This window comes from Dysidea avara, chromosome 8 (genome assembly GCF_963678975.1).
Source record: "Dysidea avara chromosome 8, odDysAvar1.4, whole genome shotgun sequence".
NCBI classification, from domain to species: domain Eukaryota; kingdom Metazoa; phylum Porifera; class Demospongiae; order Dictyoceratida; family Dysideidae; genus Dysidea; species Dysidea avara.
In genome coordinates this window covers 11,783,364-11,808,598 of record NC_089279.1, presented here as the reverse complement: position 1 = coordinate 11,808,598, position 25,235 = coordinate 11,783,364, and the positions used below count along the sequence as shown (strand labels likewise).

The window sequence follows — 25,235 nt, the reverse complement described above, 5'->3', positions numbered from 1 at the left end:
ATATGACCAATTTCTTTTTAGGGAGATTAGCTAACAGAAGACACAACGGTGCTTCCTTTTGCTAAGTGAGACATAACAGAGGGTGAAATGGGATTACAAGAAGTTGCTGCTGCAGCATCTAGTTGACGAACAGCCGGCAAATAGACTTTGAAATCTGGCACAATGAGAATTGCACAAAAATTTAATGTCCTTAAATCTTATTTAATCCTCTTACTACCATTGTACTACCACTAATCATCCTAATAGAACATACACCCTCAATATCAATCTATAGTCTATGTTAGAATGCCAGCAGGTAATAAATAGACTTTTATTAAACAGCAATATCGTGTTTATAGCAATTAGATAGATAAACTATGTTTCCAATTTTTGGCTGGAGAACTTTTTGGCATTATCCACAGCCACCGTAAGATTGTGTACGTTGGGCCCCGAGCCTTGAGCAGATTGGTCTCTGCCTCCAGCCTTACCACCAATCACTTCAGAAACACATTTCACCCATTCATCTGCTTTCAAACCCTTGGACACCACCACCTACACAAAATACAAAGTGATAATCACAATAAAATCTGCTAAAACAAATACCTGAGGTACTTGGGCCATGCACACAATCCTTTTGGCATCTGGATCTTCTGAAAACAGTAGTACAGCAGTATTGGGGGAGAGGGACTTAAACTGCTTCATGGCAGCATCTAGTGCCTGGTGATACATGAAGATGCGTAACTAGTTGTAATAATATAGCACAACTGTTTACCTTTGTTAGACCACGCACGTCTAAAACCTCAATGACCACAGTAGCGTCCTTGTTTGCTTCAATTATTTCTTTAGCCTTTTCTGTTGCCTATAAATGACACTTGTGTCTTAAAGAGATCACATGATTGTAGATGATTGTGGTACCTGATCAACTAGCTTGGCCTTGTTAGCTTTGTCCGTGTCATCAACTTTTTTCTTGAGAGATTTCAGTGTAGTTCTCATAGTATCCTTACGCCATTGGGAGATTACTGCAGCTGATAATTCCTGTCAATGTGAATGTGAAAACGTATATGATATACTGTGCCAAGTATAACACACACACACACACACACACACAACACACACAACACACACACACACACACACACACACACACACACACACACACACACACTGATACATGCGTGCACACATAATATGTAAAAACCCAACTTGTTTGCATTATCTCCAACTTAGTTTTACAACTCCTTTGTCATCTAAAGGGAAAATGGGCTGTTTCAGTCTTATTTGGTGAGTACTTTTGGAGTTATAGCAATAGACAACAAAAAGAGCTGATTTGTACTGTGCCTATACAGAAAGTAAAGTACTGCTGCTCATTTAATCAATCATAAGCCTCGAGTGCAACAGGATATGGAGTTGGGACTTGTGCCATTATGTTCACCATGAACTGGGGGCATTATCTGATTCTGTTCTCTACGATGAAGCTAACATGAGTCACGCTATGCATGTTTGTTTATTGCCACTGCTTCTAAGCTCGAATCACCTTCTTATGGTGGATATAGATATAAGTCAAAATGTGTACTTGGTGAATCAAGTGATGTACTAGACACGTGTCTTCTTGTACTGATAACTAAAGCCATTAAAATGTGTCTAAATTTATTTTTGTAGCATGTGTTTATCACCCAATATATTTCAATGGCAATTATCTCAAAACAGAATTATACACAACAAGTCGGGTTTTCACTCAGCAGGTCACATATGATAATGAAGTGCTACATTAGCATACTCAACGGCTAATATGAGGCTGCACTCAAAAGTCTCAAACAAATACTGCCGGTAGATAAATAACACACAATATGATACATAATTATACTTTGCTTTGTTTTTAGTAAATGAATACATGCAAATTACTAAGTTATCAAAAATGTATTTCATAACTATGTTGCTATGTATCGATAAGAAAGCGTAACCACAAATTACACACAGAAGTATCTTCTCAACTAGTTATAGTTTATCTACTGTGTTTTCAGTAGCAAATTCTCTTGACAAAGCCCCATGGCTGCTCTTAATGTTCATTCATGTACAAAGGGGCCATGTCACACCCTTTCAACTTGAAAGGATACATCATTCCAGGTAAATTACAAGGCCAGCTACATTGTGTTTTGGTTGTTAAATGCCGTTTTCACATTACTTAGGTAATCTTCCATTAAATGGTTTCACATGTGATCAGCCACACCCCTTTCAAGTGAACACCACAACAAAAGTTAACCTTCAATACAGTACATTAACAACCTTCATTCATTGAATAAGGGTTTATTTTTCTGTAGTTCAAAGTTTAGTTTGTTTGTTTACGTGGGTGTGGACAAACATGCAGACACACAGTTTTCCAAACCAGTAGGTGGGTGTATCCCGTGTGGGCACATGGCTGGTTTAAAAAATCAGGTAGCTTTTTCAGAGCAGTGGGACAACAAATCACAATACTTTCGTGATCACACACATTTGGGTTTTGCATTGATGAATTTCTATTCCGTTAAAGTTTTTACCTTGCCAAGATCTACAAGTAGATTTCATAGGCAGTTGCTACAGTAGATATGATAGAATTACTTGTGATTTGTCAGTGTTCCATAGTGCAGTAGAAAAATATGGAGATGTCCTTTTAGCTTAAATTCAGTCCCATCCCAAGAGAGTTTTTCACTGCAAAGATAATTAGGCATGATTGAGTTACAGGTGTGTGACAATTGTATTGTCTTAGTTGCTGTTTCACTTTTCTGTTGCCCGCCTGCACTAGCTTCCCTTAACTGTAAAGATAATTAGGGGCATGGCATCATAACTCATTCATAAACTTTCAGCCTTGCTATAACTTGTGTAATTATATATAAAACATGTTTCATATCAAGATGCTCTAGAACTGAAGCGGACGGTCCCGCTTCTGGGATAACCGGATTTTTCCCGGAGTAGTGTGCGTTTGTTAATAGCGCAAGGTACAACCTTTTATAATAGGTGAGTTTTAAATTGTTTTTCGGTTGAAAAGTATTATTTGATAACAAATAATTATTTGGCAATAAAGAAGTGCTATGCATTGATGGAGACAGGTAAAGTCAATAGATTAGTTTATAGCGAGTACCATATTTAAATGCCACAGTCGAGTGTGGAGTTTAACCAAATAAATATGGCATTTAGATATATGGATACTAAGTAGTTCTGTGCATAGGATGGTTAGTATGATGCAATTTGGCAATTCAGCCAGTGGTCCCACAGAATTTGGCTGTGATGGGTTAAGTGAAGGGATAGTATTAACTAACTGGGTGCCTATAGGTAACAGAGACTTTTTGTAAGTCTTGTAAACTACCAAGGTACAAACCCTTACAATTTAATGGAACTGAGTTATATATCAAGCACACTATAACGATACTCTAATAGAGCAGCCATATATCCTAATATAACATTCAGAGAATACTAGACTGGTTTAAGCCTTCAAACAAAAGGATAGTGTGAAAAATAAAAAAGCAGTGGTTAAGAAATGGTTGCAGTGACATTAGTGCAAACTGAACAACTGCAGCCATTTCTTGTCCACCATGTTTAATTCACATTAGCCTTGGATTAGAAGAACAGCAATTGTCAACTTGATCAATTTGTTACAGTTATGCATTTAATAACTATTTGGCACACCATTATCAATTCAGTAATAAGTGCTCACATTGTAGTTATGTTAAAAGACATGTCCCCCCCCCACACACACAACACACACGTACATCTTGCAATTGCACAACAGTTTTGTTGGCTTCCTTGATGGTCAACTTCCCAGTACTCAAGCCATCAGTCACAGTGGAGTTCAAATTCTCCACCAACTTTTGAAATTTCTCCGCACGTTGGTGAGCCTATGGTGTGTTCCAAGATCATTTAAATACTTCAATTCATTATGTTACCTTCACTGCACTAGGTCCTGTTAATGCAACTATTCGACGGATTCCTTTTGCGATTGCTTCCTCAGTGACAATTGCAAATGAGCCAATATGTTTAGCATGGAGTAAATGGCTGTAAAGAATGCAAATGCATTCCATAAACGTAACATATACGTAAAATACACGGTAGACTTCTATGAATTTACATCACACATTACTGGCATAACTAACGTTCCTCCACAAAACTCCACGGAGTAATCAACTGCTGCAGAGCTTGATGGATTACTCAATACCTCGTCAACAGAAATTCCAATAGTTAGAACTCTTACTGGATCAGGATACACCTGAAGTCACAACCAACACATTACGTATTAACATTGTTTACACAACATAACATTCAGAACAAATCACCTAACAAAAATGGTATAACACGTAAAATGCTATCACATGATGTAACTGTGTATGCTCAATTTAAGTACCTTAACCCTTAAACCCACATAATTCAGAAAACTGGTTTGGGAGAAAAAAAAACAACAACCAAAAATGCACTAAACTTTTGTGAATTTACATATCTGGTTTCAAAACAAACATATTTTTTTATGAAGTGTTTGTCCAATCTTTCAGGAAACATAAATTTTATTAACTGTCAAGAACCAAAAGCTATCTGAATATTTTTAACAAATAACAAACAGCTTACTGTACCTACTAAAAAGCATTAAGTTGGTTTGTTTCTTTTCACTCTGGCATTATCGTTGTCCTAGCTTGTCAGCCATTTTAGCAATCAAGTGATATATATCAGCTGAATAACCATCTCATGATGAACAAAATGGTATCATGCAAATTTTTTATAGGACAAAGTATGGCCTTTTATTCATCATAATGTGAACAAGACAAAAAAATATAGTTCTACATGAAGTTCTGGGTTCATCAGATGTGACGAAGGATGGGATCATTATAACCAACCGGTGTACTGGATGATGTGTTTTCAGTGTTTGTGTTGTTTAAAATGGCTGCAGGGTTAAGGGTTAACTATGTTATCAGGTATACATGCAGATCCTAATCATGTCAGTGATGACTGCATGTGACTTTTACCTCATCAAAGATAGCACGAATTCCCTTGATTTCTTTAGCTACTGGTAGTGGTGATTCCTTGGCATAAACTGCATTGTCACCATCAATGAGAGAGAGCACTGTCTCCTCAGTATCCTTAACCTCCTTACTAGTCATAGCACTCTGAATGTATACAGGTAAATTATACACATACATATGTGTACACACATACACACTACACACCCACACACACTACACACCCACACACACTACACACCCACACACACTACACACCCACACACACTACACACACAGAGCATACTTTAGCAGTGAAATCAAATCTCAATCTGTCTGGTGCTACAAGGGAGCCTCTCTGATCAGCAACTACAATGTGTTTACGCAGGGCAAAGTTTAGAGCATGAGTAGCAGTGTGGTTCCCCATTACCAGGCGACGACGATCCTAAGTACAAGGAAAACATTGTAATTTATGATGGTGAACCTGCACATACCAATTAAAGGAAAGATTGATGTCAGACATACATAAAAATAATTTCACAACTGAATACACTTACCACTACTATGAGTAATATCAATTACTGATTAAGTTACGTGGTCATTTCACTTCATTTTCAGCTACATTCTGCCGTTACAAAGCATTACAAATAAAGAATAGTACAAGAGGCACCTCCACAATAAATCCAGTCATGATCCCCGTTATAAATGTAATAGTCAGCACTACCATATAGCAGATTATTTTCACAGCAGAAAATTTCGCACAAGAAGCAAAATCTGAATTTCGAAGGATTTTAATTTCGAAGAGTGTATATTTCAAAGTCCGGGTGGATTTTTGGAAATTTGTGTCACAAATTATGAAGATATGTGAATGTTTGCCCAAAACTAACTTACTGATGGAATAATCCCCACCCCTGTGCACTGGAGAGAAGACTGAGGGGAGTAAATTCACTGGTTTGATCGCGCTCATTCGTAGCTAGCTGGCTATCTAGCTACCATAGATTCTAGAGCAGACGGCATCAATTCCCATTCTGGATCACCTGTTTTCTGGTTATTGGCATAGTAATGATACAGTTTACCCATTATCATCAGTAGTACTGAGCTAAAACTTGAGGAATACACAAGCAAATCACTCCAAAGTTGGATCATTGCTTTCACTTGTGGGAATTTATATTTGAAGAACAACCAGATGTGTGAATTTATTTTCAATCTTTGAAACATCTGACAATAAAACCCTTCGAAAATTATCAGCTATACGGTATCAAAGCCACTGACACGCTACCCACAAGTCAACAGTAGGCATAAAAGCATGACTTATGCTCAATGTTGAACAGTGAAGAAATCAAGCTCGTAGCAATAACCCTAGTTGAGTTATGCTTGGCTAGAGGCATCAATCACGTAAAAAGAGTTATTATTTTAAAAAGCAAAATTCTACAGAAAAATATTAAAAATATTTCAGGTCACTCTGAGCACACATTTGAGCTTGATTCAATGGCCAAACTTTTACGAAGGGGAAATGAGGCTAGTTTTCAGATGTTATTTGTGAAGGGAAAATGCAAACCCTTCATGATCCCTACTGTATACGGTACTACTTTACTGAGACACATAAAATTACCTTGAGATTATTTAACTTCAAAGACGATAAAAGCAAGAACTATCTGTGTTAACTTGATGAATTTCTTTATTCATTGAGAATAAACCATATGGTAGAAGCTTCAATAATATTACATTCAATATAAGGTATTCTTGTAATAACAGTAAAAATTTCTATTTATTCATGAAATGTTAATTGTCATAAATATAAACTGAATTTTATAGCAAGAATGAGTAGGATGAACAGCTATTATACACTATGGTATTTTCATTATCAAACTGTATGAAGACTTACAGTGTCCACCAGAAGGTTCATCTTGTCTCCAACTTTGATGGTGCCCTCCACAGAGCCCATGTGGACGACATAACCACCTTTAACCTGCACATCCTTTACAACCATCTCCGTCTCCTAATATTGCAACATTAGCAGATTAAGAGTGCGTGCATGTGCATGTGAGTGTGTGCACGCAGGTATGTATGTACGCATAACGTCCCAACCCAGGTACTCGCTTTGTCCTTGCGGGTCCACTTGCCTGATCTAAACAAAAGGCTTGTAAACAGGTTACTCAAGCTAGGTGGGGGATACATCCCATGGGGTAGAGGAGTGATCCTTGGACAAGCAGAAGATGGACAAGCAGAAGAGAAAAAAGTCCATAATGAATCCATTATTTAGCAAGCAGCAAAACAGTTACACAAATACTTCAAGTACACGTGTAGTGTTGATAAACACATAACAGATGTTGAAACATTTGTAATACACATACTTTTATTTCATGAATAGTGCTAACAACAAGTTTTACAAATTCATTTTTTGATATATTCTATTACAACACACACCAAAACTACACAATACAAAGTATACTGTATGGCAGACTGTAATACATATGCTGACTGTGATACATATGCTGTTCTACACAGAAGCCACATGAAACCTCTGAAGCATTTATTGTACATCATGAGCAATAAAGATAAAATACATTATTTAATTTGTCAGATCAACTACAATATCCCTCTATTGTGCTGGTAATGAGAACGCTCAAGAAATCAAATTTGTCACAGCTATTGAAGCAACCATGGTAACTAAAGCAAATAGACAAGGCAACCTTTGATGAGCAAGTCTGAAAAAAAAAACTGACGAACCCACCTGCAATTAACTGAGAAAACATTCATGCTATGTACATATTGTGAGAATATAACAGCTTGTTAAAAAAGAATGCCAAATAAACTATTTATGAATAATCCAACTAAGCTCATGTACAAATGTCCTTTATACCATCCCTATACAGCACTTACTATAAACTGTAAACTTTGGGGTTACATACCTCGTCATTCACTTTGATCATAAACCCTGTATCATAGATTTGTCCTCCCTGTTCAGCATAGAAGCTGGTCTTGTCTAGAAGTACTCCAACTTGTTGTCCGCTGTTTACTTCCTGTACGAACTGTCTGTTGCATCGTAGTGCAACGACCTGTCCAACACACGGTTCAAATGCTGTATTTGATGAAGATTACAAAATTCATATACCAAATAATATCTTAAATTTCAAGTCAGCACACATTGTAATGCAAACAAAGACTTTAGTTAGCCCAAGCGTGTTACAATCGTACAAGAGCACAATAGTTTAAATTAGACATGATAACCAGAATATATTAATTACTCGTAAGGCTTGTACGAAGCCGTGTACCAATTTAGTGCACTTCCAGCATAACGGATGACAATAAAAGGTTTCCATTACCCCGGAAACAAGATTTTGGCATGTAACACTCACTGTAGTTTCCGGCATCATCTGCTTTGTAGCTGTACTTTGGAGCATCATCAGTGGACACAAATCCCTTGTCTTTCAGCTCACTAATAGCATGTATGTCAAGGCTCACTGAGTCATCCACACCAGTCCCAGTTCCCTTAGCAACTTCCTAATGTAAGCACAGACAAACATTTAAAAAGATCATACGCAACGATTTTTACTAAAAGCATCGTTTAGCCCCATTATTGTAATTTCCCCATAAAATATAAATACACTACCTAGGCAACAGTGATGGTAAACTAAATATGGTGTGTAATGATGACATCAAATCATGTCAGACTTGAAGAACAGTCACACATTAATGGAGTTTAATGGAACCATATAGTTGTACAGTTTACAAATTTAGGAGTACACATAATCGTTTGCACGTGTTTTGTAAAATTTGTGTGGTGAGGTACAAAACCTTTGAAGATAATAAATCACATTTTGTGTCACACATTGTACAAAAAATTTTTAAAATCATCAAACATGCAGGTCGAGGAAACCATATTTAAAGTATGCATAATTGCTAATCTAATGAACTTGTAATCGTATCCCTTTGGAAAACAAATTGTTGATACAAGGGTTTCAGCATTGCCACGGTACTTGTGTTAACAATAATATTCAAATTACAATTCTTTAGATACCCGGACCTAGCGACTGTTTCCTTTAGAAACAAAAATGGCATTATCGCTACAACAATTAAATTATCTGATTATCTTTCCAGTGATGAAGCAGTAGAGTGAACGATGTAAAACGATCCGGCCACCAATAGTCAAGGTATGGGATGCAATACACAGAAAGAAATTGCACTCATGCCTTGTTAAGAAGGATCAATTTACGGCACCTTGTAAACCACCACATTCACATATAAGCAAAATTGTAAATTGTTCTGTTGATTGCTGATGCAATACTGTGCTAAGAAACACAGTAAAATTTTAAAACTGATTTACCATATTGAAAAGCCATCAAAAGGAAATTAACACATGGAGCTGTGTTATCACTCAGGATCAACAGCCTTTATTTATGGACAGGACTGCACAGCTAAGATGAAAACAGGACATAAACACTGATTTATTGCTAGACTACAAAGCTACAACTAATCACAAGATTATGTTCCTATTTTCCATGTAATCTGTCTGGAAAATGAAGTCAGAGGATTATTACAAAATTTCTTCTCATACAAAAATTCCTTTACAGCACAACGCATTTCTATAGCATTACAAATTTCTTAGTTATGCTGTGTTACCAGATAGCAGCGTCAACTGTTGAAATCATCAATGTACTGAAAATCAACCACCGCAAAGCCCTGTACATAACCAAAATTAAGCTTTCCTAGAATGTTATTAGATCCCTTACGGGTAGAATTTCGAGCTACATTCCTTGTTTCGTGTAATTACATTACGGAAATGAAACTATTCTTGTGGCTTTAACAAACGTGATTCGACAGTGTTTAGCGCATTCGTTTGGTTGTGATAGTCCTTCCTGTATAGAAACACATACAGTTCGCTGATCTATGTGAGACTGGCATGCAATCAGCTTAATGAACTCTCATAAATAATTAAAATCTGCTCAGCCTTAATGAATCATTCCTTATAAGCAATTAAGCAACTAGTCAAGCATCGATTGAGCTTAAGATACAGTACTATGGCTATCTTAACCTTCTCACTGCACAATCACCATATGGCAGTTTCAATACATAAACAACTGTAGCATCACATTCTAACCACTCTGTAACTTCAGTTGAGCGTTCTAGTAGCCCCTGTGCTTATCCTGTAGCAGACATGTCCTTAAGTTAACGGGAACAGGGATAACCAGCCTCTCGTGCACTATCGTGCAGTTAGATGATGCAATCGCGTACTTTTAGAATGTCAGCAACAAGCATGGTAGACGATTCTTCGAAGTGATAATGGCACTACTAACAAAGAGGAACAGTAAAGAGAGGGATTGTATAGGTTGGAGTGGCGTGTTGCTACTTTTGTATGTCTCAAAACAGTGACCTTGTGCCTGTATGCACATGTGCACTTGCTCAAATGCTGGAAAACCAGACTTAGAGATAATTGCTGCAACTGTAAACAGGATAATGATGTTTGTTGTATTATTATAAACAGTGCTAGCCTGTAAAGTTGTGAAATTTCACGTTTGGTTTCACTTAGATCGATTTTTGCATTTTAAAGTTATATAATGGACGTATGGTTGCTCTTGTGTAAACAGCAACTTGACAATCAAATTCTTTGTTCTATAGCAAGTAATTTGATATATAGTTTTATAAGATTATATGGTATGGTGGGTAAGTTCAGAAGCAGTAGATTGGAACCTCTACAATTTAGCGGTGAGGGAGTTAATACCTACCATTTCACAAAACTCACACACAAACATTAGGAAACATTGTAAGCAAACATTACATGTTAAAAGAGTTCTACACAATGAGTCTTGAACACATAAAACCACAACTTGTGTCCCTTTGTACCTGTCTTACCTATCTGTCCAACTATTCTATGACCTCTAAAAGACAGCCATATAGTACAATATAAACAGAGGGCTTTAAATGTGCTTCAGTATGTAAACATATTTATTACATTGGGGTTCCCTAGCGATTACTCTCTTTGGATAATGCTGTGATTGCGTGTTGTTGCTGTTTCTTGTGCAAGTAACATATGTAGCTTGAATTATTTCATCTTTAAAAATGAGTAATTCTTTATGGGTGGATTGCACCCAGACTAGTAATATCAACAGAATCATTACTGCTTAAAGTCAGTAACGCTTATAAACTGTCTCAATTTGAGTGCTCACGCCTGCCATACAACAACATATAACAGCTGGCAAAGAATAACTTAAAGCACAGAATCCTAATCAAAGAAACGTAGCAGACATTATCAGCAAATTTTTAAAGTTTATTCTTTAGCAAAGACCTGTGTACGTGACATAATATAGACACAAAGTAGCGGAGTTACAATTCACACTGAAGTGTAATTATCTGGCATTTTCTAGGTAGCTTAAAGTCCAGGTGGCACATGCTACAGGTCACGGACATGCAATTAGATGCACATAATTCACAGTTACTGATGATCTTGTAAATTGAATTTTTGTTTCCTGGAGAGCACACATACAACAGGTGTATACTGAATCCCCTAGCATACTTCCATTAAAGCAAAACACAACACAGAAAAAGGCAACCTTCCAGCCGCAACACATACATATATACGATCTTCTCTTTTGATGTGCAAGGAAGAATTTTTTTGTACCTGTGCACGTTTCTTAGCAGACTCGTACTCAACCATGTTGATTTTTTTTCCTTTTTCCTCTGCCATGATTGTTGTCAAGTCAACAGGGAACCCATATGTGTCGTACAGCCTCCAGGCAACATCACCTTAAGGAAAAACAAACATTATTCAACAAAGAATTTGACCAGCCAATATCAGCACAAGAACAAAAGTTACAGTTGATGGTAAATAGCCAAGAGGAAGGTGATATTATGGCTACAATGACATGGAAATATAAACAGCTAGAGACCCACATAAGCTACCCACACGATAAACAAACAAACTAAACATTTTTTAGCTACTTTTCATCTTACTTACCGGGTATTTCATCTGACTTTAGTTTCGCCAATGTGCGTTCAAACATGCGTCGGCCACGTGAGAGCGTCTTCAGAAACTGTTTCTCTTCTTCATTTATCACATCCATCACCTAACAACGGCACGGCTTAAAAAAGTCCATGACAACTACACCACTCCACCCTTAGTAACATACAAAAACTGATGCCATTTGTGTTCAAACCGTTTCTAAGTCTACCCTACAACTGCATACTTACAAATATTTACCTGACATCATAATACAAATCACATCAACGAACAATTATTCACATAATGAGGAAGTTCAAAATTGCATAATAAATAGATAACCAGAACTATATTACTGAATACTCATGCAGAGATTTCTATATTGGGTAAACTACCTTCACATAGGAACAACTTGTGCACAATAGGAATCTGCTAACTGCAGTGTATACATTGTTGTACTAAGAAAACAAAATTATATTATTAAAACCAAAAAATGGACAATAAGAAATGTGGGCATCTCTTGATCACAGAAACTAGAGGGAGATTGTTAAAAGGAATCTCAACTTGGATAGCCCAAATAATATTAACAAACAGCCAATAGTTGGTCGGTAATTGAAGCCTGAAAGGAATACACACGTCATTACCATTTGGGGGTCTTTCATCAGCTCTGGAAAAGCTTCTCCCTACAAAATAGAAAACCAATTCAAAAGAATCACATGTGTCTTATTGCATAAACATGATATTAAACATCACCTAAAAAAAACTTACAAGAATATCACACACAGTTGTGACTAAACTGGCAAACATCCCCGGTTTAAAGTTCATCTTTTCATGACCGAAGCGGATAGCACGTCGTAAAATACGTTTCAAGACGTACCTGGATACACAAACCATCAATAGTTTTAAGTGTTTATTTTGTTACGGTAAGAAATGATTAAGGGGAGAAGTGATAAATAAACAAACATTTGTACAGTACAATAGAACATATGAAATACATACACAAGTATACCATTGAATATATTGGGGGCTATGTACACTACAAACGTGGCCAATAATCAACCAGTGACAATGGGCCAATAATCAACCAGTGAACAATGTATACATTAGTGTAAATGTATGGTTTCACCTATAATGTGTAAGGAATAATAAAAAGTGGCAAACTGTAATTCACATAACGTGCTTATCAAATAAAGACTGGAGTAAAATGAAACTGGAGTAAAATGAAAGCCAGGTAATGGAAGACATGCCAAATTATTTAAATGCTCGAATAACAAAGAGAGTGGTTATTGCTTATAGATGTCAGCTGTGTGGTTGTACTAACGTTCTGCTTAAAAGACGTGTGTATATATATATATATATATATATTATTTCACTGCTGCAGTTGTAGATTTTGTAAGTGTCCTGAATTGAAATACCACTGTTTCAATAAGCATCTATCACCCCAGCAACAATTACACACTAAAGAATATACCGTGACCTGAATAGATTTTACACTTTAAACAATGGGTCGAAAAAATCATTTAAGGTAATATGGGCTACTATACCAGGTAAATACACACATTTAGCTTCTGAAAATGTAAACTAGCAAAGGTGAAATGTAGCTGTCTAGAGAAAATCTCACCCACAAACCATAACAATGTACTTGACCACAATTAGCTAGCAAAATTGTCTGCAGCAATTAAAGGTAGTGGTTGTCTGCAGTGGGTGATATGAATGTAATTAAGCCAATTACACAATTATCAGCGAATTATTCAATTAGCAGAGCCATCCCAGAGGTAGGTAATGCTATTCAGTTGTGAAAGTGAGGAACACAGATGAGTCACTGTACACAGACCATGCCATTGTCACTAATGAATAGGTCTTGTGTAACCAGGAGGTGATGGTGGTAGTTGATCATATTGGTTTCTTATTGTTAGCTGTGTTTATTTGTGAGTCATAATTGCCCCACACACATGTTGTTCATCATGCAATCTGACCTACCACACTACTCTATTTCTGAGACCACACAGCACAGAAGTACACAAGTGTGCCATACTAACAAATACACTTACACATGAGCAATAGAACAAACGAGTAAACATACATACGTGCACAGACACGTTATATATTGCACGTGTAGTGAGTACGCATGCATGCGAACTTGTAGCATCATTTCTATGAAGAGTATCCTTATCTAACGTAAGCAACAAATTGCACTAAAAAATTACATGCATGATATATCAACTCAACATTTTACTGTAGAACTACTGGTTGGAATCACACACAGCATAGACAATAAATAAACACAATAATCACAGACAGACATGCATGTTATCAATTACACAAAAATTCCAGCTGTACACACTGGTTGGCTGCATGCAAGGGACTGCCCTCAGGCAATAAGTTATTTACAGAAACAACTGAACTAGCAAAATGAGTAGAACTGACCAAATGTAAAACTAAGACCTTTTAATTTGTTCCCACCTAACTTTTATACAAATATAATGGTACCTCTTACAAGCTCTCAAATGTGTTGCACATAACTTTAAGGAAATCAAGTACTAATACACAGTACGACCAAAAAAATCTTTGCTTCATGTCAGTCTAATTTTAACACTTCCAGCTTGGGTTACAAGCCTACAACTGCTTGTACAAACACCTTCAAGTATTTACCCAATCTACAAGCAAGTGTGATAACATACACAAGCTGTAATTATTGTGTACAATGATCGGATGGAAAGGCATTAGTAAAACAGAGACACTTTTCTTACCCTCTGCCAGCATTGTCTGGTTTCCCTCCATCAGATATAGCTATGGTTAATGTCCTGATATGATCGGCAATCACCCGATAAGCCATGTCTACGCCATCCGTATCTTCTGCTCCCAATTTGCCAGTGTATGTTCTACAACCAGTAACCTGTATATAACAAATTGTATTAACACTTAAAGACCACCTAACACAATTATTTTGCATGCAAATGTAAACAAAGTGTCCTGTTTCATCACAAAGTCAAAACATCCGAAACAATTGGAAGCACTTAAGCCTTTCTTTGATAAGTGTGTAGAGCCAATAACTAAACTAGTTAACCAGTAATGTTATACCTCTGGATGTAAGGAAATTTAATACTAAATTCAACAGAATGTCTTTGATACAGAAAGAAGCAGTACCACAAACGTAAATTCATAGACAGGACAACAAAGGGAATGAGTGTGCAACCTAATGCATAAAACTTGTTAGCATTAATATTGTTAAATAGATAGCTAAACCAATCATGAAGATTAATATGCAGTGATAAAGAAACAAACAACATCTGTTATAGGTTGAGTCCAGATGGAGAAACTGTATGACTATGCCATGACAACCACAATATTTTGAACTGAACTAAACATGACTGTCAATCACTCCATAATATGTAACAATTAGTAAATCACGATTATCTGAAGTGGCTAATCCATTAGTGTATTTGACATAATCTAAATGTGACAACCATTGGTTAATAAAAATTGGCCAAGTAGAAAACTCGAAACTAATTGCCATTTGGCAAACCAACTGGTAGCTTCCTGGATCCACCTTGGATTTAAATTAGCATTTTTTGTGTATTTTAAATACTTTAAGATGCTTCCAAGGTGCTTCTGGGAAAATATATAAATTTGCTCCACCCATAAGCAGCCCAAGGTGTCCATTTAAGGTAATTTGACACACTGAGGTAACACTTTAAGGTATTAATAAAATATCTCATTGAAAACAATCACAAATTCTGATTATTGCCAGGCACCTAACACAAATTTAGTGTGACTCACCACACAAGGACCCTGAACTTTCTATATGATCAATAACAATGAAGTGTTAAAAGTTAATTTGACACTTGGCAATAATCCATTTTACCTTCTGTATTGCAGCAAATATTGGCAAGAAAAGATCCGTATCATAATTGCTCCATTTTCCTTGGATTACAGATGTTATTCGCTCTAGGCCCATGCCAGTATCCACTGTTTTCATTGGCAGCAGTGTCATCTCTCCAGTAGTTTCCCTAAAGTACAATACGCACACTTCACGTATAACCTATACTTGGAACTGGGTCCAATATACAATACTAAATTTCAATAATAGGATTACAATATACTTGTAATACGTGTGATATAATTTCAGCTGCATTTTTTGCAACCAATTGTATAGTTTATACTGACAGAAGCAAATTCCAAACATTCACGAATTATCTTTCACAGAAATGACGCACTGTGCCCTGTAACGTGAGAAAGACTCATCATTCTCATTACAATTTCATCCCTTTTGTGTCAATTACTACATGAAATATTAACACCTTCAGACTGACAATGGAATTACACTCATAGAAGATTGTGTATTACAGTGTATCTATCAACAGGGACTATTAGGATATTGAGAATTTGAACATAAATCAAGCCACAAAATCTATAGGAATAAATTACACAACATATTGTTAATGCTTTCATAAATAGGCTGTGGCTTCATCCTTTGACCATCGCCACAATAAGGATATATACTATCACTTTCCCAGCATATTCAAGCCTACTTCACCCAGGAAGCCATAGTAAATGCTACAGTGGAATGACAGTACTTGGTAAATCAAAGGTAAAGTACCACAGAAGCCAACCATAAAAAATCACATTAACAAAAATCAGGTTTGTGATCAAAGACACTTGCATCAGTCAAACAAAGCGTAAATACAAAACTGTGCTCTAAGGTAATGTTTACATGTAAACTGAATAATGAAGCCAGTGGTCTAGATATTCCACTGAAATCACGAGATTAAATTAAATTACATACATATTTGTGGCAGCTGGCTTTGCCACTTATCCTCCACAAAATATGAATAATAAACATTTATTTAACCAACTAAGAATCTAATTTTGTGGTGAGAGAAGAGTCATTCATCTGTTGCAAATGGGACAAGAAAATGTTCAGTTTCTTAGAAACAGTTTGCACTACAAAGTGGTAACAAATAGAGTGTAGTCAAATTCATTAAAACTTGCACAGTACAGAATAGAAGTCAAATGATAGGTATACAGTTTACCTATTCCTCCGCATTCCAAGCCCACTGCAGGTTCTTAAGAAACATTTTTTGGTAACACTACATCAGCGTTGCTTTCTTGTCAGCACTTAATAGGCGTCCCACATACAAAGTGCTGAAACCGCAAACAGTGAATCAACATCAATTACAGATTATTAAATTACTCTATCAAAGCTTCTGAAGGAAGACCTCAGCAGCCGAGAGACAAAGGACAACATCTGTCAGTTAAGTTATGATGGCTTCAAGCAATCCTTATGCAAACTTGTTTACTAAAAAAACAGTTTAACACCCACAACCACAGATTTAATACATGAACCTTACTTCAGCTGCTTTAAAATTATTGCTGTAATAAAATTAAAGATGGCTATAATAAAATTAAATAATAACAAGTCTAATAGATGCATTCCAGGTTAATATAATTATGAACTATGGCTCTATTTAAATTAATGGTTATGCATCTTGGCTACAACAATTTTTTTTGCTAAATATATTTTCACATGACATTTTCCACAGTACTATTTTCCTTATAGAATTTTGATACACATACTTATTGAATTCAGTGAAAACGACGTTCCAAATTTCAAGCACTTCCGGAACATCTTGATTGACTAAATGTGGCACCTCTCTGTTCCCACCAACTCTGTCAAAGTGAATCTCCGTACAAGGACCACAGCTACCAAATTCCCCCATCTCCCAAAAGTTGTCGTCCATACCAAATGGAAGTATCCGATGAGCTGGAATCCTGTCACGAAAATTGCACCACACAAATGGTATTGATCTTACAAGTGTATTTTTTTTAAAATAGTAGTTAGACCAAAGCAAACTATAATGTTACATTTCTGCACAATTATACAGGCATCGTAAGTTACACTGTATAACCCTCGTCAATGCTCTACATTATCACATCCAAATACTTGGCAAAATACACACAGCAGTGGCTGAAATTAAACCCAATGCATAGCTGAAACATTATCATAATATCGAGTTACATGCTAATCCAATATTGAACTGCGTAGTAGCGAGGTAGTGTTACAATGAACAGTTTCAATACAGCTATGGTTCTCATACCAATCCCTGTTAATTCCACTATCAAAATACAAAAGGAATTTTGGCTACACTAAAATTTTAAGAAATAAGGAAAGATAAATCCCACTTAACATTAACTACCTACGCAAACCCTACGCCTCTAGAAAACTGAGATCATGGTGCTAGCACCAGAATTTTAAGCAACCAAATTCTGTTGGCAATATTTTTGTAAACAGCAACTGAAGAATTTCAGTAATGATGCACTTGACTCCACCCCAGCCTCTATTGCATCATCTTAAAACTAGTGAGGTCACCATAGCCTTTGTAAAGTCCCTTATATGGTGTCATTGAAGTGACCTGTTATGCTTAATAAAACTTTGTCACAAAGTTTCACTGGATTAATGCTAGCTTCCAGTGGCCAACAAATTACAGCATATCATTACATACCACTATTCTTCAATAGGTATTAAGTGTTATGTCTAGAGGCAAACTAACCACTCACTACTTTAACACCAGAGTACAAAGTTTGCAGGAAGTCATACAGAATATTAATTACAGGCCAATCATCATTGAAGATCATAGATCTGTGGTTATAGGACTGGACTCTGTTTGCTAAACTCAAGTGCTGCATAATAAACTTGTATACCAACTATATACAAGTTGTGTACACATTGCTATTATCTTACAGTGAAACATATTTACCTGCACACGTGTTGTTAACAGACATAAGTAATCCATTATGATATAGGATATGAACAAACATGGATGCATTGATAAAGGTAGAGAAGAGATGGAAACTAATACACCACTGAAGCATGTTGATTTAGCTATGCTTATGGAGAAATCAAGCCAACAATTATGGAGATTTGCAGTACTAGTCAAGAACTAACCAATACATCCATGAACTATTCTATGATATTCCACCTAGGCTATTCAAACTTTAAACTATCACTCTGTTTGTAAACTATATTCATTGACTTATTCATTGAGTAGTACATTATTTATTGGGATTATAATTGCTAACCAAAATGGAGTAGCCTGATTTGTTAAAACAACTTTGCTACCCGCAACTTTTGGCTTGGAAAAAAAAAATCGGAAACAAAGTGACATCCATGTGCATCTATGGCTTCCACCCAAAAACAATGATTTAAAATTAATTGCATTCTAATGATCATCAGCTTATATAGAAAACAAATTGAAGAGTTGGGTAATCTTGCCGCAAGGCAGGAAATACACGCAACTAAATTTAACTGTTTGTGCATGCCACAGGCTCTCTCTAAAATACCATCAATAATCTATCACTCGTGTAGAAAGGATATGCATCAAAACACAGTGCACATGTCATTACATTCATGAATGAATTAAGGACCTTGTAAAGTACTGATATATGTAACTGTATGACAGCAATAAACATAAGGGTCTTTGATATTACTATACAAGTCTACAGATGTTTGTTTTAGGTAATTATAAAAGAACTGGACAAATTATAGACAGGTATATTCATGACATGTCCACGTTAGAGAAACCTTTCATACTCTATTGCAAGACCTTGCTACAGTAATCATATTGGCATGGACAAATCATTAAATCAACCAACACTTAATAGACCATATGAGTCAATGGTTTATCAAAACACATATACACAAATAGATTTGAAACAAATTTGTTTTCCCACTAAAACAAGGTACTTGCAAACCTCCAAAAGTCAATCAATTTCTTAGAACCTTCAGGCACTATTACAGTTGCCAATAAAATATGGCCAACATATCCAATATTCAAAGCTCAAAGCATATATTTATGTAAGAAAGGTGATAAAGCAGAAAATACAACGTTGGTCAGACAACGCAATATTATATTTGTGTTAACTTAGCAACACAATACATGCTCACTGCTGTGTTCACAGGTTACCAAAATTAGTACAAATCTTCGTACACGCATCCCATAGGCACGTTGGGTAAACTCAAGCCCTGTTTGTGTCATATCCCATACCCAGCTACACAGCGCCACGAATCCTGCTTACGTCAAAGATGGTACATTGGGTGAAACCTATCAAAAGGGTAGCTGAAATCTGGACACCTTGGTGATCTAGATTACTTTGTAGAGTAATATCACAGCTTGGTACATTTAAATATATTAAAGGTTTCAGCACTGTGGCATTTAAATGGACTTGATAAAGTAATTGTTCATGCACACAATCATAGTAGCATACATGCACACACATACCCAATATCAAGCCATATCTGTTTGGTTTCCTCATCAGCTGGTATCTTGTATTTCTCAGAGCCTTCAAAATAGGTCACATACATCTGATCCTTAGGGAGCTTTAGAACATCCACAAGAAAACACCAGGCAAGATCTATTGCCTTTTTCTGCAATGGATCATACGTCACCACACACATAAAAATATGTGACAAATGCAAACAAAAAATTACTATGAAATGACAGTTAGGTGTCGAATTTCTTAACACAGGTGCTGGCATACTGATGTAATACTCAGTCAAGCAACCAGTGAATGTGGAATTCATATTCAAAAATTGCAAGTAATGTGTATAACAACACTTGAAACCAACAACAGTTTGCATTGGAGAAGCCAAGCCGCATGGAAATGATTTCATTTAGACTATATATGGACTATTTCATTCAAGTAAGACTTTGTATTTGACTTCAAGGCACAGGAAAGGCTGCATATGGCAAAAAGAGATTTGTACTTACAACATTATTGGAACAAAAAGCATTTGTGATATAAATAGTAACATCTATTAGTTTATACAGATTCCATTAGAGATTATCATAACGGATATAAATAAACAAACAGGAACACACACATATTGCAGACCACGTAACATTTAGACCCACACACACAGAGTAAAGGAAGAACATTCTCCTTGATGTGGGTACGGTTTCCTCTGACCACATTTAGTATATAGGTACACAGTGGGGGTAACATCTATACTAGACTCCTTACAAAAGGATGGACACCCACCTTGAAATAATCCCCAAATGACCAGTTACCTAGCATCTCAAAAAACGTGTGGTGGTAGTTGTCTTTTCCTACATCATCGAGATCATTGTGTTTCCCTCCAGCACGGATACATTTCTGACTGTTGACAGCAAGTTTGAGCTTTCCAAAGTCACTGTTGGGATCCACTGTGCCAAGAATGATCGGCTTGAACTAAAACAAATAGATATTATATACAACAATTATTGTATTACTAACTTGATTCATGCCAGCATTGGCAAACAATAACGTGGGATCATCAAGTGGAATGACCGATGACGAATGAACAAATGTGTGATCTCTTTGAACAAAGTAATCAATAAACATTTTCCTAATATCATTGGATGTAAGGGTGGGATCCATGGTTGAGTCTGTTGAGGCCTTGAATGAACTGACAACACGTGAACAATAATGATGGGCACTATTTAGAATAATGATTCCTTTTCTTTCTTTACACTTTAACAATGAAACGGTTGAGGAAACAAATCTTCCTATGTTCATAAAGAGTGATCCTGCCTGTTAGCCACTTCAACTGGCACCCTCTTCTACAACCGAAGTCCACTCTTAATAACCTCACGTGCGCAACTGCCTAATCATTGTGAGGTATTTCCCCTCAGGCAGCTGTGGCGCGCAAGCAGTGCGCGACTATTTTTGACAAAGACCAATATCTCTTGTTACAACCACACTTGTAGCACGAGATAGCATTCTAACTAGAGGGATATAAGCTGTGTTACCGGCTTGTAGTCAATACCTGGTGCGTATTGCGGCCAATTACGGTGACCGCAACACAGATAATGTTGTGCAATAATTGCTCTTGCCAACTTGTCATGAGGTCAAATTTGTTTACACAAGTCACTCAGCTATTTCCAGTAGCCAATATTTCAAAAGATTCCAATGGTTTTGTGACTGGCCAAGTGTTAAATTAGCCATTGTATAAAATGGACCATTCGACAGATCGCTTCTAGAAATTGCAATAGTGTTTTCTAAAAGCTTATTACTACGTAACGTTGATTAATGGAGATACAAGGTTACATTGCAATGCTGCCGATAGTGCTACTTTTGACTCTAGGGTTAAGTCCAGTCTGGCAGAAGGTGAGTATATAAGAGAACATGGTGCATAGGTAGATGGTCATATGGCAATGAGAAATTAACTGTCACATGGAAACACCCTTATTTAGAAAATGGCATTCCATAGATTTCTTAGTTGATTAGCCAAACACAACAAATAATTGGCTACTACTGCAAAAATCAAAGCCACACATTATGTAGTACTTGCTGACATGTGACTAGAATTGCATACTAATATATTTTAATGAACTCCCAAAATATTTTATTAATCATAACTTGACCTCTGCACGCTGTCTATTTTCTAGCATTTAACAGTCTCAGCCCAGTTTAAAGTGGACACAGGTGAGCAAGAGAAGTGATTAATCTCAATGTCTGTCCATTATGGGAATGCAGTTAACACTAGTTATATATGGACGTGTCACGTAGGGGGACTGGTAGAGAGAAATAATCAAAATAGCTCTAATACACACTTGTAAATGTGCCAACACTGACATGGTATCATGAAAAACCACCCTCTCCACACTCACATACTATTGACCTACATCCCCATGGTGTCAGGGAACCACAAATACATCATGTAGACAATTACTGCACCAACATAATATATACTTCTTGTCCATTGTACAGATTTATGCTCAACTGTCCACTGTCCAGAAAACTACACCTGTCAACAAAGCCAACACAAGGAGGGAGGGGCATTAATTGCAACGTGTGCACACAGGTAACCGCACCCTTAGCACTCACTTATATTTCCTTTCAGTAACAACTGACAGAACTGAAATATCCTTATGCAAAAGATTTTGCATTTGAAATCCAGCAATTTTAATGGTTATAATTTCACAGAGTAGACAGTACATGACACTTTTAGAGCCGGAACAGTGTTATTAGGGAGGCTACTGGGAGACATTTACAGCCAAATATCCCACTTGGTTACTGATACTCTCACACACAGATGTAATTTCACTTGCCCAACTGCGGCATATGAAGTATGTGGGACGGACAATGAGACATATTTGAACCCCTGCCTCTTCACCAAGAAGCGCTGCTACAGAGGACAAGCTGTGTATGTGCTCCACTTTGGATACTGTGGGATTTATGAAGGTAATTGAATTAATAAAATCAATATACCTCACTGACACAATTTTTATCATGATTATTTCTTACAGGTGCTCCCAACATTATACCATGTAAGTTTGATCTCTGTGTGGTTTAGATTAGAAATGATGATTATCATAACGAACACAAACTGTTATGCCCTTTTTGTACACTAGCTAAGCAGATGCCCTCTATATCTGAATGCATTTCTGAGCTTAAACTGCTTTGTACTGGCTATCTATAGCTCCAGTCACAATGGAAACATAGTTAAAAAGCAAATCACATCCTGGGCATCAATTTAATTGTATATACAGAAGCCATATAAGGTCACAAGACATATAAGTGCTTATTATAGCGCTATAAAAACAACGCTTAGACAAGCTTGAATAGTTGTGAGTTCAATAATAATCTGCAGTCTCTTAAACTTGTATCAGTGAACAGTGAATCTTAACAGTGAAATTATAAATTTAGTTGCTTAAACTGGAAATGGTTAGAACAGGATCGACAGTACTAGTGGTGGTAATACTCCAGCTGTTAGCTTCTGAATCCCTTGTTGTAGCACAACAATCGATTTGTACACTCCGCATCCAAAAGGTGGTATCTGATTGGCAATTCATCGACTCAAAAAACCAGGGTTTTCTCAGTCAAGAAAAGCCCCTTACCTACGAGCAAGTGAACAGCACGTATTTGCCGAGCTGCAATCCGGACGGCTCGTTTCAGAAGAGGCAGTGTTTTTATGAAAAGGCCTGCTGGTGTTCCCGACCTGATGGAAGCCTGATCGAAGGATCCTTTCAGCAAGGAATCGATCTTGATTGCGGTAAGGACTAATAGTCTGCATATACGCGTGCATACCACAGCTAGTTAAGCTAATATACCCAGTTAACGATCAATAAAAACACTCATATGGTCGTTCGATACGTTATGTGAACTTTTTTCTTTTACACAGAGGCGTGCAAAGTGGGAAACAAAACCTACATGAATGGAGAGTCCTTCTACATGGAAGAAAAATGTGAATATTGGTAAGCAGCTAAAGAATTTCATCACTAGATACTTGATAAAACAACAATTTGCTATTACAGTACATGCAACAATCAGAATGTGAAATGTCAGAAATATTTCTGCAACAATACTGGAAATAACACTGAAGGTAGGAAATAACTTTATATAATTACTGGAATACAATTTATTGTGTTGCCTCCTTTATAGCTGCTGAGCCGCTGAAAGCTGAGCTAGAGCAAGAATTGAAGGAGATAATCCTTAAAGCTATTTATATTTGGTACGAGCATCGGCACCATTCAAACCTACCTGAAATCAACAAGGAATCACTTGAAGCAGTTCCATTAGGTAAGCACTTGACTGCTTAATATTTGAGTAAATACTTGCAAATATAATATCATTATAGAAACAGCACTTCTACACAGAACCCACAGGCTGAGGTGGACATTTAAACGTCTTGACAAGAACAAAGATGATAGGTTAACTGAAGAATATGAATTCCGTTTCTTGATGGAAGACATCGACCACCTCTTTACTTCAAAGCCAACATTTTTGAAACTATTTTCAATATTTAATAAGGACGATGACCAATTTATAACAGAAAATGAGTGGCTAGCTGGCTTCAATGATCTTGAACCTTCAAGTAAGTAGTTGACATCTATAGCTATAGCTCAGTTGTAATCCATCCATCTTGTTCTTAGGTGACGAAGTGTCTGGATCAGGAGTACGTCCCAGCATAAACGATGAGTCAACAAGTAGAAGAACAAGAAAAACACGTAGAAGTGCACTTGAGGCCATAAAAAGTTTTGTTAAAAAGCTGCACGGAGAGAAACAGAGAATGCATTCATAACAATGAAGCTGCAATACCATGATCAAAACCTTAATTTATCCTTTCTCCTGTATTATACAACACATCACTCTGGCTTATTAAAGATTATGAACGTTTATTTTTATCATATTTTTTAATCACTCCACTAAGTACATTTATCAAGTTGCTATTGTACAATAGAATAGTTAGTGTACTATTGTAATGTATGATCATGAAAATGTCATGTAAATCTATAATTTAATTGAATTGTCAAGTTTTATCCTCCTGCTCCATACTTTTTGTCAGTAGCCAACTAGAGCATGTTGGCGGCTCTCAAACG

At 36.5% G+C, this 25,235-nt stretch overlaps 3 protein-coding genes across 3 annotated transcripts; 2 read left to right on the top strand and 1 right to left on the bottom strand.

The window, feature by feature from the left end:
* Positions 1 to 296: 296 nt before the first annotated feature.
* LOC136263916 (alanine--tRNA ligase, cytoplasmic-like) lies at positions 297 to 21,541 on the bottom strand. Its single transcript, XM_066058546.1, has 22 exons — positions 21,148 to 21,541; positions 20,914 to 21,102; positions 20,154 to 20,299; positions 17,452 to 17,646; positions 15,740 to 15,884; positions 14,625 to 14,770; positions 12,643 to 12,751; positions 12,519 to 12,557; positions 11,893 to 12,001; positions 11,557 to 11,681; positions 8,297 to 8,441; positions 7,850 to 8,019; positions 6,823 to 6,936; positions 5,245 to 5,382; positions 4,965 to 5,105; positions 4,104 to 4,216; positions 3,897 to 4,005; positions 3,723 to 3,848; positions 895 to 1,014; positions 752 to 838; positions 583 to 696; positions 297 to 531 (listed from the first exon to the last, which is right to left on the bottom strand). Exons 1-22 carry the CDS (start codon positions 21,427 to 21,429, stop codon positions 355 to 357), a joined length of 3,039 nt encoding a protein of 1,012 aa, XP_065914618.1. The 5' UTR covers positions 21,430 to 21,541; the 3' UTR covers positions 297 to 354.
* A 13-nt stretch (positions 21,542 to 21,554) lies between these two features.
* LOC136264775 (follistatin-related protein 3-like) lies at positions 21,555 to 23,209 on the top strand. Its single transcript, XM_066059544.1, has 5 exons — positions 21,555 to 22,020; positions 22,302 to 22,338; positions 22,624 to 22,717; positions 22,949 to 23,097; positions 23,163 to 23,209. Exons 1-5 carry the CDS (start codon positions 21,943 to 21,945, stop codon positions 23,207 to 23,209), a joined length of 405 nt encoding a protein of 134 aa, XP_065915616.1. The 5' UTR covers positions 21,555 to 21,942.
* A 249-nt stretch (positions 23,210 to 23,458) lies between these two features.
* On the top strand, positions 23,459 to 25,175 carry LOC136263928 (uncharacterized). The gene is made up of 6 exons (XM_066058578.1): positions 23,459 to 23,908; positions 24,038 to 24,110; positions 24,171 to 24,238; positions 24,298 to 24,435; positions 24,494 to 24,730; positions 24,789 to 25,175. The coding sequence occupies exons 1-6, from the start codon at positions 23,578 to 23,580 to the stop codon at positions 24,935 to 24,937; spliced, it is 996 nt and encodes a 331-aa protein (XP_065914650.1). The 5' UTR covers positions 23,459 to 23,577; the 3' UTR covers positions 24,938 to 25,175.
* Positions 25,176 to 25,235: the final 60 nt, after the last annotated feature.